Below are 19,157 nucleotides of genomic sequence, written 5' to 3'. Positions count from 1 at the left end.
TGTATCTATGTATCTATCTATCTATCTATCTATCTATCTATCTATCTATCTATCTATCTATATGCATATGCCACAAAACTCTCTTAAATGTAGCCTGGTTCACATAAAAATATAATTGGCAAAAATTTAACAAAATCAATAAAAATATAATAAAACACAGATAATGGCAATTTGTTATTTTCTAAGTCAACATGTTTCCATGAAGGCCCTTATAGATAGTTTTGTGGCCCTCATTTCTATTTAAATTTGACACCACTCCCTTAGATCATGAAAAGACCAGTAATTCTCTTACTTCTTGCATAGAATTCTTTCTTTGGAGACTTTTAGTAAGTCATGTAATAGGAGAAAATGTCTAATCTACCATCTTGTTTTTCACATGATCTAGAAGTTGGGAATATGGAAAAAAATGCAAATTAAATCAACTCTCAAGTTCCATTTCATACCTATTAGATTGTCAAAAAGGCTATAGGAAAGCAGAGATATTAGGTGGTGAGGCTGTTAATTAGTTCAACCACTCAGGAAGGCAATTGGGAACTATATCCCCAAAGTAAGTCAAATGCCCTACCAATACCTCTACTAGGCTTATCCCACAAAGAGATCAAATAAAAACAAAAAGGACCTTTATAAAAAAAAAGAATATTCATAGCAGTCATCTTTATGGGAACAAAAAAACTGAAAATTAAGGAGGCATCAAAGAACTGAAGAAACTTTGAACAAATTATGGTATAAGAATTTAATGAAATACTATCAGGTTATAATAAATGATTAAGGAAATAATTTTAAAGAAAACTTGGGCAAACATAAGAAATTATGCAGAGAGATGTGAGAACCTAGAGAACAATTTATAAAATAACAACTTTATAACTCTACTCTGAGACTTATATACTGATTGGTGAATCCTTGTCCAGAATCATCAAAGCCCAGCTCTGCCACTTACTTCACTTTCAGCTCACAATCCAATCTGCTCTATCTCCACAAGGGCTGACTTGCTCCCTTGCTCTTGTGCTTATTCTACTTTCCTCATCACCACCTACTTTCCTCATCACAGCCTACTTTCTCCCCCCACCTCTACTTCTCATCTCAGTTATCCTTTATGCTTTATTTTCCCCTAAGACCCTTGAGATTATGAACTGTGTGGCACATAGGTACATGCTTAACACTCTGTAGATCTATTTATTTATCTACCTTAAGAAATTTGAACAACACAATACCCAGCCAATGGTCGATCACAATTCTAGAGGATCTATGATGAACCAAGCTACCATCTCTTGAAAGAAAGTTGATGGAATTAGGGTACAGATTGAAACATTTTTTAGACCTGGCCAAGTTGAGAATCAGGAGATAAAGAAAATAAGAAAAAAAATGAAGAAAAATGATTTTGTTAATTTTTTTAATTAAATTTTTTGAAAAAGAATTTAATTGATTTAGCAAATGTGGAAAAAATTCTTTAGTCTAAAAAAACCTTGGAAATGTCCTCCTGTCTACTGAAAAGCACAGAGTAAAGAGAAAAGTAACCAAGCAAAAGGTTTTTAGAAAATCTCAATGGTTCATATTTCTATTTTTCAGAATGACTCAAAAGCTAACTAAAAGTAATTGCCATTTTTTAAAAAAATCATCACTAATTGCAGAATTTTCAAAAATATTTATTGAAGTCTTATTCCAATATTTCATTATGAGATCCTGAGATCTGACCAGTGCAGCAAAAGCTCCAGAAGGTTTTATTGGATTAATTTTGAGTCCAGATTTAGTGATAGGCTACCATTTGAAGAACAGCCTCACCAAATTCTGAAAGGATCATCCACTGAAAGATTAGCTAATATATGATTCATTTTTCTAGCCCTAGAAGCTCACAAACACCATCTGCTAAGATGGAGGAAACTATGGTCTACTCTTTTTTTTTTAAAGTGAGGCAGTTGGGTTAAGTGACTTGCCCAATCAAGTGTCTGAGACTGGTTTTGAATTCAGGTCTGCCTGACTCCAAGGCCAGTGCTATATGCACCATGCCACCTACCTGCCCATGTTTGCATCAGTTTGAATGATATAATCTCTCAACTTAAGACATACAGATAGAATCCATTAATAGATACAGCTTTTCTGGCTCAGGAGACCTTTCAAAGCAAGTACTCTACTAAAACAGTCCTCAAAAACTGATATGCTATTAAATATTTGAGTAGACCTAACTATAATATTGTCCAAATATGTAATATCTTACTAAATGTAATATAGTACTCTATTTATTTTGAACTGTATTTAATTTTTTAAAAATCCACTGAAATGAAAAACAGGACAAAGCATGGCATTAGCCTCAGAATTAGAAAAACTCATTCAAGTCACACCTCTAACACATACTGGCTAAGTGCTACTGGGCAAGTCATTCAACCTCTCAGTCTCAGGCAACTCTGAAAGACAATAAATTGCAAAGAAGATGCTAATCTATTTTAGTGGACAGAGGTTTTTTCCAGTTCATTTCAGAAGTAAAATAACAGTTGAGAAGTCCCTTTAGACCCATATAAAATCCACTGACACATAACTGTGCTATTTTATCTTTGTTAGCCCTTAAACAATCTTTTATAACCTGAAGTAACCACTAATTTGGGTTCTGAAATACTGAAATCAAACTGTTACTAATATAAAAATATCAATATAATTAAACATTAGGTCTTTATCTCATATTAGGTTCACAGTATGAAGATCTTAGATAAAATAACTACCAGTCTCTTGACATTATTTGCCTCTCGAGTGTCTAGATGTGACAGAAGTAAGTTCAAATAGAACTAATTTTGTTTGGAACATATAACCAAAGGGATTTAGAAATTTTCTCTAAAGAGATGAAAAGAAACATCTATGCTTAACCATCCTGTCAGAATTTTATCCATGTTCTCCTAAAAATTCACCAATGAAGGTCCACCTAAAATGATGTATACATTCCTCAATTTCTCCTGACAACTCAAAGGGACCAGTGAAGTCATCTGGCTATCTACCTGTTCTACCTTACTTCTCCATAGGAATCTTCTGCTTTCTGTTATATAAATTACTCAACAACATTCTCTACTCCTTTGGAGTTTTTCATTGTATATGTTATAACCTGCTCACACTTATGACGTTCCTTTATATTTCTCTCCATGTGATATTAATCTTTTTTTCTTTAGAAAAAAACAAATAATCAAAGTAATATTGTTTAACAAGTATTTGCTAATAATCATCAGGTGAAGCATGAAACTGAAAATATATGCTCACCAAAATATCCACTGATAAGGAGGAAATCCAGCAGAGAGTTTAGGTTGAGGAGTGATTGTCATGAATGGTGAGGTCTTTTAGTTTTTCTTGAATGCATTGCACTAATCACAACATGTACTCTCCTCAAATGGATCTCTAAGCACTCAAAGGAATTTAATCTTTACATACATACAGGAATGATCAAATGGATGAAGAATGACTACTGCTCCGATTGGATGCCCTATAGAACTTGTTCAACAGTATCTATATCTAGAATAAACAATAAGCTGGGGGTTGAGTTGAAGAAGAGGAAGAGAGGAGCCTGGACTGCCTGCAAGGAACTGTAGTTTTACTGCACATAAGCTTCACATCCCAGCAAAGGACCAGCTTCTCAATATTAACTTTTTTCCTGAAGCTGTTCTGACAGTGAGACCTAGAACATATTCTACTGACTAAATAACTGATTTGTTTTCTTAAGATAGTTTATGATTTGTGCTTCATCTTTGATACTGATATATATTGTCCAATTTCAATGACCTGCAAAACAAGATTACTATATTATTTTCTTAGTTATAAATTTTTTAATTTAATTTTTTCCAATTACATGTAAAGATGGTTTTCAACACTGATTTTTTTTTGTAAAATTGAGTTGTACATTTTTCTGCATCCCTCTCTTCCCTCCCCATGACACTGAGTGATCTATAGAAGTTATATATGCAATGTACATTCATGTTAACATTTCCATATTAGTCATGTTGTGAAAGAAGAATCAGAACCTTTTGCTCTGAAAAAAAAAATGAGGTAAAAAAACACAAAACCAATTTAAAAAATGAAAATAGTATGCTATAGTCTGCATTCAGACTCCATTGTTTTTCCTCTGGATGTGGATGACATTTTCCATCACAAGTCTTTTAGAATTGTCTTTGTTCACTTTAGTGCTGAGAAGAGCTCAATCTATCATAGTTGATCATCCTATAAGGTTGCTGTCAATGTGTATAATGTTCTCCTGGTTCTGCTCATTTCACTCAGTATCATTTCATATCTTTACAGATTTTTCTGAAATCCACCTGCTAATGATTTCTTATAGAAAAGTGGTATTCAATTCCTTATTTCTTAGTATTAGAATTTCAATTTTTAAAACAGATTGTACTTCTCTAGCAAGATATTTTTACTATTCCCTTAGTAATAAAGATTAAAACCTGAAAAATAAATTTGGATGCATAAAAATATAGGGATTTTGTATGATATATTTACTATTACTGTTTGAGTACACATCTCAGTTAATATTTAGTCTAAGCAGTTCAATAAACATTAACAACTTACTGTACACAGGATATGATGTTAGACATTAGGAAGGAGTTGATGCAGGGGAATTCTGGTACATATTTAAGAATAGGCATTCCCCCCAAAATATGTACTAGATGCACTTTTAAGGTTAATCTGCAGTATTAATATTTTACCATCACATTCTAGACAATCAACAAAATAAACCCAGATTTGTAGCATTTGTTAATTTCAAAGATGCACACACTGAAAATTTAACAGTATAAACGCTCAGGTTAAAATTTAAACAATCAGCTTAGCTTGTTCAAACTGACTCCATCATATCTTCAAGTTGTGCAGTAATAAAGATGGAAGTCATATTACAATCAGTTAATCAACAAGCATTTATTAAGATTTGAAAATTGCCAGAAACTGTATTAAGAGTGAGTAATCTCAGGGACTCCCAAGGGAGCTTAGAGTTTATTAAACAACATGAGAACAATCATAGTCCAACAAGAAACATACAGTTTAAATTGAAGGTAACTTTACTGAGGATCTAAGAATTACTGAGGGCCAACTCTAGAATGATCTGCTTCAAATTATTAAATTTTAATGGATTTGTTATCTCATTGATGTGGACATTTTCTGAGTGGGCATAAACAACTGACCCAATTTTTTCCATCCTATGAAATTCTTTTCCAAATATTTCTGTAAATCTTTCCTCTCCCCAAATTATGAAAGGTTTTTCTTCGGTTCATTTAGGATTGGCAGGGGGGAGGTGGGTACTAAAGAGAGTCCAGGAGTTCAGCATGAAGGGGGAGAAGATGGCATATGTAAACAAAACTATCTTTTTTTTTAAGTTTTTATTAACATTTTATTTTTACTTTATCTATACTTCCAGTGCAATTTCTTTCCCTTCCCAAAGTCATCTCTTATAACAAAATTCCCCCGCCATAAAAAAAAAGAAAAAAGAGAGGAAAACAGCAAAAAAATGAAAGTTTCTTATAATTCTGAGAGGCAACAGTGCCTAAAGAATGAGAACAGACATTTTATTATGTTTAAGGAATCAAGGACCTGCATCTTTATAATACTTGTGGAGTTTTTTCTTTTTTTAAACCAAGTTGGTTTTAATATATCAGGCTTTTTTTTACTGATTTTCAAATGCATATTAACAAACTGAAGCTGTACAAGTCTTCAAAGTAACCTATTACAAAGTATAAGAATCTTATTTTCAACTAGTGTCAATCATTTTGCAACAGTAGGAAAATAAATGGCAAGATACCAATGTCAATATTTTCTAGCTGTGGTTAAGTAATATAAATCATATCAAACCTTATATTAAGCAGCAATTAGGCAAAACAGTAAGTTTTCATTCACTAAAACAATGCTTAACCACAACATTACTTGCTGAGTAAACAATCTTATTTTAAGTAAGGACCTACAAGATGTTATAACTTAGGGATATTAAAATCAAAATGTATCTATAATAACAAAAGAACAAAAATTAGGATTTTTATATATATGCATATATATGTATACATACACATATATATGGACAATATTTATTTTTGAGAAATACATATTCATTCTAATTATAACACCTAAATGGTAAAACATTCTGGCTGTTTTTCTTTCAAAAAGTCTCTGGATTGAAACCATGCTCTATATGAAATGATTTATGTTAATGCTCAAAACATGAATATAGTCTGTTTTTTTCTTAGAAAAGATAATTTCTGAAAAATATAACATAAAAAGTACAGAATAAAGGCATAAAGATGCAGAGATTAGCTAATAGCCATTAATAAGTAGAAACTAGAAGGTTATGTGACATTTAAACTATTTGAACTATTGAAATTACTTTTAATATATATAAAATACAATAATACATAAGCCCATCAAGATAATTAAAATAAACTCTGTGCTGCTTTTTAAAAATGGATAAATATCATTTCTTTTTGTTTGTTTGTTTGTTTGTTTGTTTTTGCAAGGCAATGGGGCTAACTGACTTCCCAGGGTCACATAGCTAGGCAATTGTTAAATGTCTGAGGACAGATTTGAACTCAGTTACTCCTGACTCCAGGGCTGGTGCTCTATCCACTGCACCACCTAGCCACCCCCAAATATCATTTCTTAAACCTCTATATCTTTTATTTACAATGGCACTATTATCCCTTCATAAGAACTACAGCAATTGTTTCTAGTTTCTAGTCATTTTTCTTAACAATTCTTTAGCCAGAGTAATTAGTTACTTGAAGATAATCATGTTCCCCCCCAAGTCTTCACTTTTTAGGCTAAATGTTCACAGTGTTTTTGACAAATTCATAAAAGACATGATCTTAGGCTTCTCAATTGTCTGGCTTGCTTTCCACAAACAATTAAATCTACTACTGAGATGCTTTTTTATATGAACTTGACAATAATGGGAAAAACACCAAGTGTTTTAAGGATGTTTGCCAATCTTGGCTGTCCACTAGAATCACAGTGTTGGAAAACCACAGAATTGTAGTATTAAAAATACTGGACTTAACGTCAGGGAACCTGGACTTGAAATCCAAGTTCTGCTCCTTACTGCCTGAATGCACTCATCCCTACATTCCTAATTAGCAATTTCTTAAACAATAATGCTACCTTAATGTTTGCTGAAAGGGCAGCTAGATGGTGCCATAATGGATAATGTATCAAGACTCAACCAAGACTCAGTTCAAATATGGCCTCAGACACAAGCTGTGGAACCCTGGGTAAGGCACTTAACCATATTTGCCTCAATTCATCATCTGTAAAATGAATTGAAGAAATGACAAAATACTCCAGGAACTTTGCCAAGAAAACCCCAAATGGGGTCTCAGCAGGAGAAGGAAATGAAAAACCACTCCAATATCTTTGTCAAGAAAACCTTGAAATGACATTTGTTGAAATGAAGCAATAAAGTCACATGATTTTTCACCTCACATTTCTACAGCACTTTTGAGGTTTACAAAGTATTTATTCTACTCAAAGACTATGAAGTTTTGTTTTTGTTCTTTATTCTCAAAGAAGAGCAGATGATGCCATGACAAAAAGGTGAATTGAATTTGAGTGAGGGATGTTATGCTAAGTCACCAGCCTCACTTTTTTCTCCAGGGATACCTGGGTCCAATGACCAGATATGAATCAGGATGACGAGATGGCCCTGGATGTGAGGCAATCAAGGTTAAGTGCTTTGCTCAGGATCATACTGCTAGTTAGTGTTAAGTGTCTGAGGTCAAATTCAAACTCCTGTCCTCCTGACTTCCAAGGACAGTGCTCTATCTTCTGTGCCACCTAGCTGCCCTATGAAATAGAACAAAGATTATTATCCTTATTTTACTGGTGAGAAAACTGAATCTTGAAGTCAAGTGACTCAGTCACATAGTTAGAAAGTAAGAGTAAAAGACTGGAAACTAAGCTTTCTGACTCTCCAGGTATTATGAAAGATAATCAAGAGAAATCTAATTCAAGAAAAATAGGCAAAGAAGAGACATGAGAGGGAAAATTTACTTAAGTAAAGAGAATAATCAGATGGAATGAAGAACAATACAGAGGCACCTCAGACCCTCTGGAACTCAGTTTCCTCCTTTGCATAGTAAGGTTAGACTTGATCTCAGAAATTCTGTGCTTCTGCCATTTGGTCACTAACTAGCCATGAACTGATGTATGTTCAATTCCTTCCATATCCTATGAATATCAACATTAGTTTTTTTTAAGTTATTTAAAGTACAAAGTAAAGCCAGGTAGTGATGAAAAAAAATGTATATTCTCTAAGCTTAATTATTTATGCCCTCATTTAATTATACAGCTAAGACAAAACCTGAGAGGAACAGTTCTTACCTGTCAGCAAATATATGGGCCAGTAATGAAATTTGAAATTAATTTTTAATACTCTATTAGGTTATATAGTACTATATCAGAAAAATTAGAACATGCAGACTGAAATTCTAACATCAATGCCATGTTTTTCCCTCTGTATTCTGTAAAAATTTGATTTTAACATGCCACTTCATTTTTTAAAATGTCATACACAACAAATTGAAATTAATATGTTTCTTCACTTTGGTAAGTAAAATACTATTTGAGCATTTTTCTTTTTCCCTCATTTTCACTAACTATGCTTTCTTTTATATGTCATTGCTTTGCTAAGAACTGTCCCTTATTTTTAAATCCATCAACTTACATCTTAAATTTAAAACAATGTATTATAGGAAAACAACTCTACCTAATTTTACAAAGTAATATGATAGCATTTACACCCAAAGAATCACTAACACCACCTCCTCCATTTATTTTCTTTAAGAATCTGAAAAACAGGGGCAGCTAGGTGGCGCAGTGGATAAAGCACCGGCCCTAGAGTCAGGAGTACCTGGGTTCAAATCAGGTCTCAGACACTTAATAATTACCTAGCTGTGTGGACTTGGGCAAGCCACTTAACCCCATTTGCCTTGCAAAAAAGAAAACCTAAAAAAAAAAAAGACTGAAAAACAAAAAATAGTTGACTACAATATATTGCTTATTAATTTTTTCTATTGGGTCTAAGCTTTCAGAAAGCTGATTAATTATTCTATTATCGGGGTAGCTAGGTGGCACAGTGGATAGAGCACTGGCCCTGGAGTCAGGAGTACCTGAGTTCAAATCCAGGCCCTCAGAAACTTAATAATTACCTAGCTGTGTGGTCTTGGGCAAGCCACTTAACCCCAATGCCTTGCAAAAACCTAAAAAAATTCTACTATCTCATTATACTATGTAATAATTAATATTTTTTCTATATAAATGAATTATACTGCCTTCAAGGGACTTAGATTATATTGAAAGGATACAGTATTTATGGAGATTTATTAATACAAGGTCTTTTCAGCAAGGATAAAACAGTAATATCTGAAGAGATCAGAAAAGGTTTCTTGTAGATGATAAAAAGTTTTATAAAAGCGAGAGATTTATAAAAGCTAGATTTATTATTAACTAATAAACAAAGTGGAAAGAAGGGTTACCTTTGCCACAGAAGCCAAATGTAGGGCTTATCATCAACACAAATATATCTATTTTTATCCCCTCTTACCCATCTCTCCTTGTGCAAGCTCTCAGTCTCCCAGGTTCTCATCTCTCCATGACCCTGGGCCAGATTAGGCATTATTTGGGGGGGGGGGGGGGGGAGAGGAAGAGGCATTTTAATTTTGAGTGGCATTGTATGGATACCATAAGAAAATAGATGAGTTGTAAGAGATCACAGATCTCATTTCATTATCATTCCCACAAAATTTGCCTTTCTTCTAAGTTATACTATTACTGTCAAAAGTATTACCCTACTTCTAGTCACCAAGGACTAACATTTCAGTATCATACATGACTTCTCACTCTTCCCCATACCATATATATATGTGTGTATGTGTGTATATTAAATCAGTTTCCAAATCACTCCTCTCTATCACTTTTTCTCTATTTATACTGCCATCATCTTAGTACAAGATCTTATTACTTTATTTATTTGTTTGTTTGTTTATTTATCTTAGGTTTTTGCAGGCAATGGTGTTAAGTGGCTTGTCCAAGGCCACACAGGTAATTATTAGGTATCTGAGGCTGGATTTGAACTCAGGTATACTCCTGACTCCAGGGCCAGTGCTCTATCCACTGTGCCACTAGCCACCCTCTTATTACTTCCTTTCTGAACTACTGTAATAGTTCAGAATAATCTCATTGCTTTTCATTTAATTCTCCAGAGATGCAAAAGTGATTTTCCTGCAAGTCTAACCAAGTCACTGCCTTACTAAATAAGCATCAGTTATCTGATTGACTTTAGAATCAAATATTTTATTTTTAGTTCATCTTTTTATAAAATTTCTATTTTTGCCTGTTTTATAAGGTATGTGAGTATTCATATAATATTATGCATATATAATTTATAAACAAATTTATACATGAATGCATGCTCAAAACCTTTTTACAGATGAATAAGAAATCAAAAAAGTCAGGAGAACAAGGGGTGATAAAAGCTTGAATAAAGGTTATGGTCAAGTGAGTGACAAGAAGAGAAATGAATGTGAAAGATGTTGAGCAAGTAGAATTGAGAAAACTTGGCAAATGATAGGATCTGAGGGTTGAGGAAAAGAAAGAATGAACTTTAGATTTTAAATCTGGAGGACTGGAAGATCTTGATATCCTCAACAGAATTAGGTTAGTTTGGAGGAGAGAGAGATGGATTTAGGAGGCTGTTTCATTTGAGTTACAATGGTACAAGGAGGTAAAGATATTCAATAGGTCTTGGCAAAAAAGAACTGACGTTTACAAAAGAAAAAAAACAAAAGAAATAAATTGCTTCCAGAGTCACCTGCACAGAAATGAAAACTGATCGCAAAGTAGCTGAGAAGACAACCAAGATATAGTGGGTAGGCTGAGAGTAGTAGAGGACTTAAGTATAGTTTAAAACAAAGTGCCATCCTATCGTCATTTCCTGATGGCTCAACAAAATAAGAGGCAAAAAAGACTAGTATTCTGAGAATGTGTTAAAAGGATTTATTCATAAAACTGGTTACCTTATTATTTTTAACTTAACAGTATCAAAATATACTTAAAAGTCTAAGTAAACACAAATCCTTTATGAAACCATAGTTCAAATTCCAACAATGTGGTTGAATAAATCAAAAGAAAAAAATTATCAAAATATACCATTTACTTTTTACTAGACCATTTCTTAAAAAGTAGCATTTGAAAGAAAAAGTATATAGCTTAACACACAGGAATAAGTCTCCAAAAACACTGGAAAAAAACATAAGATAATATACTTTATTTTATATGTACCTTCTTGAAAAAAAACGGGGGGAAAGAGACAAGAACAAGACAGAAATATATTTGGAAGGCAAAGGAAAATGTATTGAACAAAGTAATTTATTTAAATGAGAATTTTTATTAATAAAAAGTTAGAGATCTTGAAGATATACCTCTAATCTCTAAAATTAGTACTACACGTACTCTAATCCTATAAATGGCTATCTTGGCTAAATTTCATATTAATTGCAAATATCTTCCTTAAAGGTTAAAATACTGAGTTTTCCCCAAAATTTTAAAAATAAATTTACTTTACTGGATTTCTGGATACCAGATATGATAAAATTTAGTTATGATTAAATTCTATTTCAAATATCAAAGGAATGTCCAAATTCCTATTATATACTAGACCTTTATTTATTATATTGATTATTTTAAATAGGCAATCAAGTATGGATTTAAAATTAATTCCTTTAAAAAGAGTTTTTTTTTAATAAAATGTCTAAACTTTTACAATTATTCATTTGAGTTATATTTTGAAGGTGTTTGAAAAAAGAAATATTTCTACAAATAATTCTGGATTTTAATGCTTTACACAGATGCATCAGAAGACTTAAATACTCAGTAAATATTGCTATCAACACCAGATTTTTATTTTAATTTTTACCACAACTTCTTGATATAGATTTGATTATATCAACATGAGCAAATAGATCAACACAATTAAGTAAACATTTATTCAGCACATATACACATACATATGCAAAGGTATGTGTGTGGAGGTGGCTATATGTACACAAACATCTGACATTGTTTTTTAACATCAATTTCTTAATATGTTAAATGGAAGAAAATGCCACATTTTTCTATTTTTTAAAGTCATGATAAATAATTTTTGCAAAAGAACCACACATAGAATCAGGAATAAAAGGGGTAGCTTTTTTTTTTAACACAAAGATTTTTGAAGAATAATGCACCTAAAAGGAAAAAAAGAAAACTGTACGAATACTGCTTCAAGTTTCATATCAAACCAGCTCTATATGTTTTCAGGAAAGAAAGTATTACTGGTCATGTTAATCCCCTTTAGAAACTTTATCTTCAAATAAAGAAGACAACTGTGTATGTGTGTAAGCACAGAAGCAAAAATGGATTTCTAAGACCTAAAACTATAGTCTTATCAATGAAAAAATCTTAAGATTATGACTCACCTGGAGGTAGGAATTTCAGTTGGTTATTAGCTAATCGAAGGTGACGTAAGGACCTTAAACGACCAATCTCTGGGCAGACAATTTCCAAGGCATTGTCACTCAGATCCAGACATTGAAGCTTTACAAGGGAACCAATGGCTTAAATGATACAAAACCAATAAAAAAAAATTTTAACCATGTTCAGACTTTATTGAGATTTTTCTATCAAAAAAATTTTAGTATTAATATTCATGTCTGAGTTGATTGTAAGGTAGTAAAACATAGGTTTAACAGAAATTTGTAGAAGTGAACACCCACTAACTCAAAATATAACCTGAAGAGAAGGACCAAAAATTAGAAATGTGAAAATTCTGACATAGAGATATATAAAAGGTCATCTTTCTGCTTTTATTTGTACTTGGGATTTAATTTGGAATAAATTACATAAAGTCTAAAAGAAATGAGGAAGCTTTAAAGTTACAAACTATAAAATATAACCAAAACAAAAAATATTATGTAATAATTGAATAGGGAAAGTCTAAAAATCAGGATTCAGATTTATTTTTTAAAAAAGCACTAGTTACGTTTGTGTGTGTGTGCGTGTGTGTGTAATTAGATAGGAAATTCACAGGACTTACAGAAGTTTGAAATTTTAATAGAAGGAAGATAAACAGTCCACATAAGAAAGGAGAGAAGAATACTAAGAAAACTATAATAAACTTCTTTAGAGGTTCTTGTAGTAAGCTTCTGAAAACAAAACAAAAAAACTACGAAGTAAAATCAATACTAGACTGTATGCATTACAAAACTGCAAAGGAACTTACCTTCAGGTACAACAACTATATTATTTGAATGAAGGTACCTAGGTAAAAAGAGAAAGCAAAATTATGGCTAGTTCCTACTAGTATTTTGCTAGATCATCAAATGGCAAATTGTTGACTTAGAAGTTTATTAAATAAGTAGAGATAAGGGTTCTTATTATATGAATCTTTTTTTTTAGTTGTTCTATTTTTTTGTAAGGCAATGGGGTTAATTGGCTTGCCCAAGGCCACACAGCTAGGTAATTATTAAATGTCTGAGGATGGATTTGAACTCAGGTACTCCTGACTCCAGGGCCGGTACTCTATCCACTGCGCCACCTAGCCACTACCTTATTATATGAATCTTAACACATCATAACCAATGACAATAAAATATAGAATCTACCATTGAATATAATTTCATATTCCGACTCTGCTACCAGGAACCCAAATTTTCTTTATACATTGAGGCTACTACTGATCACATTAACTTACAAAATAGATAAACTGAGGGGAAAGAAAAGGTAATTCTTCATGTTATACCAGGATTCACCAAATGGTTTAGTTTCCCTAGTCACCAAAAGGAGTCAGGTTACAAAAACTGGATTTATATCAATTTAGATGTTATCTATCTTTTTTTAAATTTGTAATGAAATCATAGAATAATCATAGAATATATTACACAACGATGTCCAGTATGGCAAAGTAGTTTTAAAATGTGGACCAAAAATTGGAGGGAGTAAAATTTGTATCCAGTCTTCTACTTGGAAATATTAAACCCCTTTTGAATATATTTTTCTCTCTCTGAAGTAAGCTTTAATAAACAAGGAACTAAATCCTAATTTTCGAAATTTTAAATATGTTGACAAGTCCAGGCAGCTCTAAGCACAAGAACAGTTTTTCAGCTAAGTAGCTTTAGCACACTCTAGGGGTGAATAAATACAACTACTATCGTTTGAGGATCACATAACCTCTCTTATAAGATTATTTAATAATTGATAATTATAGAATAATTTAATAAGAATATCAAAAACCATTTAAAACATAAACTGTATTAGTTAACTATGTACCATGTAAATGGTTTTGTTTCTACTGCTTTTTTTTTTTAACAAATCAGTAATAATTTTTATCTTCTCAGTAGTGACACCTATTTTCAGTCAAATTGTAATGCTTTAATTTCAGAATCTTATTGCCTTTGGGGATAAATGAGACAAGTGATTTTATGGGACTAAACAATAAATGCAGACGGGAATTTGTGGGGAATCCTAGGGTACTACCAGAAGCACATCCCTAAATTGAATTATGTAGGGGCACATAGTTGAGTCTGTGGCAAAATTTGAGTACAGGTCTTACCTCTGCAAACTCAGTCATATTCACTATGTGATAACTACCTCTTTCCAAACTCATCTATTTTTCCCAAATAATTCCTTTTAAAACTAACAATTTAAATGGAAAAAAACCTGAACTTTTAGGAAACTATTGTTCTGTTAAATTAATAAAATCTTATTGGATTGCCAAGTTTCTAATTCAAAAATAACTTTAAAACAAAAGTATATTTCTAGGAAGTATTTCTTTTTGATGTGACCTCAGCATTTTCCACCTTTTATAGCAATGCAAATATTAATTCTAGGCAGGATTTCCTGCTTCTTATCAAGTAAAACTGCATATTCTTTATGCCAAAAAACCATACACAAGTAAAATGCACATATATAGCAATGTTTCATTAGCACAAAAGCCAAATTATCTAATTAAAAAGTGGGGAACACAAGAGTTGTTTTAAGCAGTAAAAATAATTGGCTGTTTTCATGTCAATTATGCTTATACTCAAGTTACTAATGATTTCCACACTGTCAAATCTAATAGCCTTTTCCCTGTCATCCTATAACATGTGATACTGTAGAGATCATTTCTTTATGGATATTACAACCTCTAATCACCAAGGTTCTATCTATCCTGGCCATATTTCTCTTTTCACTCTATTATCAAACTTGGGGAATCTTATCAGCTTCCATGATTTCAATTATAATTTCTTTTTTTTTTTTTTTTTGCAAGGCAAATGGGGGTTAAGTGGCTTGCCTAAGGCCACACAGCTAGGTAATTATTAAGTGTCTGAGACTGGATTTGAACCCAGGTACTCCTGACTCCAAGGCCAGTGCTTGATCCACTGCGCCATCTAGCCGCCCCATATAATTTCTATTCAGAAGACTTATATCCATATTTCTCTCCTGAGCTACAGTCATGAGTCTCTAACTGCTTCTCAGATATCTTGAAATGGATGCCTCGTTGGCATCTCGAATGCAACATGTTATAAATAAAACTTATTTCTTCTCCCTTTTTTTTTCAAACTATCCTATTACCATTGAAAGCATCATCATCCCACCAATCACCCAGACTGGTAACATCGGTGTTTTTAAGGTTTGAGAATCTTAAATTCTTAAGGATTCCTTGATATAACATGTCTTTTCAAATCAAGTTATATGATCATTATCTCTCCATTCACACAACCCTTGCTTAGGCTATTTATCATCTCTCAGCTAAACTATTAAAATAGCTTTCATGTAGCTCTCTCTGCCTTCAGTCTCTACAGAATCTATATTATTTACACTCCAACTTATACTAAACTTCCAAGATAATTTTTTTAAAGGAAGATTCTGACCATATCCACTTCTGGCTCAAGGAGCTCTAGTAATTCCCAGGATCAAATGTATGTAAAGTCATCTTTGACATTTAAAGCTCTTCATAACCCAGCCTCTTCTTTTTTTCCAATTCTACAATTTTTTCTCATATATTTTAAGTTCCAAATTCTTTCCTTCGCTCTCCTTCTTCGCACTCACTGAGAAGGCAAACTAAACTCATAAAAATATATAAATTATTATTATTATTACATGTAAATATATAATAGCCATGTTTTTTTTAAAAAGCAAGAAAAAAGAAATAAAAAGAAAAAATGCACTACAATTTGTACTCAGTCCATCAGCTTTTTATTTGGAGATGAATAGCATATTGCACCAAAAGTCCTTTGGAATTGTGGTTAATCATTGTTGTCGATCAGTGTTCCTAAGTCTTTCCAAGTTGATTCTATTTATAATACTTTTATTTCTATATAATTGTTCTCCTGATTCTGCTCATTTTACTTTACATCAGATACTCTCAGGTTTTTTTCTGAAACCAATACATTCATTATTTCTTTTCTTTTCTTTCTTTTTTTTTTTTTTAGATTTTTGCAAGGCAATGGGGTTAAGTGGCTTGCCCAAGGCCACACAGCTAGGCAATTACTAAGTGTCTGAGGCCAGATCTCAACTCAGGCACTCCTGACTCCAGGACTAGTGCTCTATCCACTATGCCACCTAGCCACCCCTATTCATTATTTCTTACCACACCATACTATTCCAGCACATTCACATACCATAATTTGTTCATCTATCCCCAGCTGACAGACATCATCCCTCAGGTTCCAATTCTATGTACATATGGGTCCCATTCCTCTTTCTTTGATCTCTTTGAGGTACAGACCTAGTAAAGGCATCAGTGGGTCAAAGATAGTTTTTTGGGTATGGGTACAGATTCCTTCCTAGAATGACTTAACTGGTTCAAAGATCCACTGACAGCTCATTAATTTTTCACTGTTTTCTAAAATTTCTTCCAGCATTTGTCATTTTCCTTTTTTGTCATCTTAACCAATTGGATAGGTATGAAGTGATAATTCAGAGTTATTTTATTTTTATTTTTAATAGTGATTTAGAGTATTTTTAAATATGGTTTGATAGCTTTAATTTCTTCTTCTGAAAGCTGCCTACTTCATTCCTTTGAGCACTCATCAAATTGGGAACGGCTTTAATGTTTGTACATTAGTCTCAGTTCTCTATATATTTTAGAAATGAGACTTTTATCAAAGAAACTTGGCAGCAAAAATTTTTTTCCCAGTTTCCTGCTTTTCTTTTCATTTTAGTTGCATTGATTTTGTTGTGCAAAAACTTTTTAAAATTTATGTTATCCCTTTTACCTCCCATGAACCTCTTCTATTTCTTGTTTAGTCATGAACTTTTCTCCTATCCATAGATTCGTCAGGTAATTAAGTTATAATAATCAAGTTATAATAATTAGCTTATGATATCACTTTTTATCATATACCTATTTTGAACTTAGTTTAAAGTGTGAGATCTTGATCTATTCCTAGTTTCTAAAAGACTACTTTCTAGTTTTCCCAACAATTACTGTTATATTACCATTAGTATGATCAGTAATTTGAAAGTGCATCTTTAAGACTTTTGAATTATGACAATTATAAGTTAAAGAAATATTTCTAATATTTCAGAGAAATAGAATGGTTATTTAACTCTTATTTTAATCACAGTCAAAAAATGCTTTTAATGTCCTATAAAAAATGTCATTTTAATGTCCTATAAAAAACAGAACACTGAACTGACTAAAAAGATGGCAAAGAAAACTGTTCTCATTATATCTCATTCTATAACATCAAAGCTGTAGGAAATGCTCCAAATAAGGAATTATTTAAAATTGCAGTAAGAAGAAAGAAATGTCTCTATATGGTGTAAGCCTTCTCAACTATCAGCAGAGGGTGGAGCTATATGAAAATTCCACTCACCCAAACCATCCGCCATTGGTTCATCCCAAGACCAGCCTGAATAACCTGATAGTCTCTTGCTGTAATAGCTTCTATTCTGTCCCCTTAGTCCTACCAATTATAGTCATTTATTGAAATCAGGAAGACCCTGAAAAGCACAAGTGAAAAGGACAGGAGCCAATTCAGTTATGGAATTCCCATTGCACAAAGTGCCAGGGTGAAGTTTAGGTGGCCCAGTAGACAGACAGCTGGGTCTGGAGTTTGGAAGACTAAAGGTCCACTCTGGCCTCAGACACTGAGTAGTGTATGACTAGGAAAGTGACCGTCTGCCTCAGTGAACTACAATGGAAACTACCTCCCTCCTAGGGTTGTGAGGATCAGTGTCCAGCACACAGTAGTAGATGCTTGATAAAGACTTGTTTCCTTCCTTTCTTCTCAGCTCCCCACTGGCATAAGACAGAGTACAGCCAGCTCCAAGGCTTTATTCAGCAAAGATTAGAAGAGATGGGTGAGAGCAGTAAGATGACTGAAAAAAAGACTACAGAAATAGGGAGAAAAAAAAAGCACCAGGATTTTTTTTAAAAAAACAATTTCAGGGGTGGTTAGGTGGCACAGTAGATAGATAGAGCACCGGCCCTGGAGTCAGGAGTACCTGAGTTCAAATCCGGCCTCAGACACTTAATAATTACCTAGCTGTGTGGCCTTGGGCAAGTCCCTTAACCCCCTTGCAAAAAACCTAAAAAAAAAATTGCATTGTTGTTGGGAGCTCCAATAAAAAACTCCCTCTACCAAACCCAATCAGCAACTTGGCTGCAACTTAGAAATTCTTGAGTACTAAGAGGCTAAGTTAGTTGCCTAAGGTCACAAAAATCAGTAAATGTGTGGGTCCTGAAGATAGATATTCTAGTTCTCTATCTACTATGCCATTTTTCTCTCTAGAAATAAGGTCAGAAAAGAAGAAAATCTTCTCCCCCCGCCTTTTTTAAAATTAAATAGCTAAGAGTTCCTAGATTAACCAGCAGTGAGACTCATCATAAAAACTCAAGTGAAAACACAACGAATAAAATTTTATGTAGCAATGAAAAGCATACTGAAAAACCTTAATGAAAATGTGGGCGAGGTGATGAATTCCATGGAACCCCTAGAAACAATGGAAAACCCTAAAAGGTTCTGAAATGGTTCTGAAGAGAAAATTAAAAGGAGAAATGAGGCTAGAATTTAGATTAAATACAGAAATCAGAGTTCACAAAGAAGAAATCAATAAAGCAAAATAGAAGTGTAGTTAAATGAAAACACAGGGTAGACAATCTCTTCCCTCACTCCCAAATGAATGCT

At 32.8% G+C, this 19,157-nt stretch overlaps 1 protein-coding gene across 3 annotated transcripts in view; it reads right to left on the bottom strand.

The window, feature by feature from the left end:
- Nucleotides 1-19,157, bottom strand: part of LRRC28 (leucine rich repeat containing 28) — a 235,992-nt gene that overhangs the window by 181,521 nt on the left and 35,314 nt on the right. For 2 of the 3 annotated variants that reach the window (XM_074234188.1, XM_074234189.1), the window contains 2 exons: nucleotides 13,262-13,299; nucleotides 12,459-12,596 (listed from right to left, as the gene is read on the bottom strand). In XM_074234188.1, the coding sequence (XP_074090289.1) occupies nucleotides 12,459-12,596; nucleotides 13,262-13,299 (176 nt within the window). Of the gene's footprint in view, nucleotides 1-12,458; nucleotides 12,597-13,261; nucleotides 13,300-16,643; nucleotides 16,724-19,157 lie in introns of those variants that run through there. The other variant, XM_074234190.1, reaches the window with a different exon arrangement.

This window comes from Macrotis lagotis, chromosome 4 (genome assembly GCF_037893015.1).
Source record: "Macrotis lagotis isolate mMagLag1 chromosome 4, bilby.v1.9.chrom.fasta, whole genome shotgun sequence".
In the NCBI taxonomy this organism is placed as follows: domain Eukaryota; kingdom Metazoa; phylum Chordata; class Mammalia; order Peramelemorphia; family Peramelidae; genus Macrotis; species Macrotis lagotis.
Note: the sequence above shows the minus strand (reverse complement) of the source record. Positions and strands in the feature narration are given on the sequence as shown.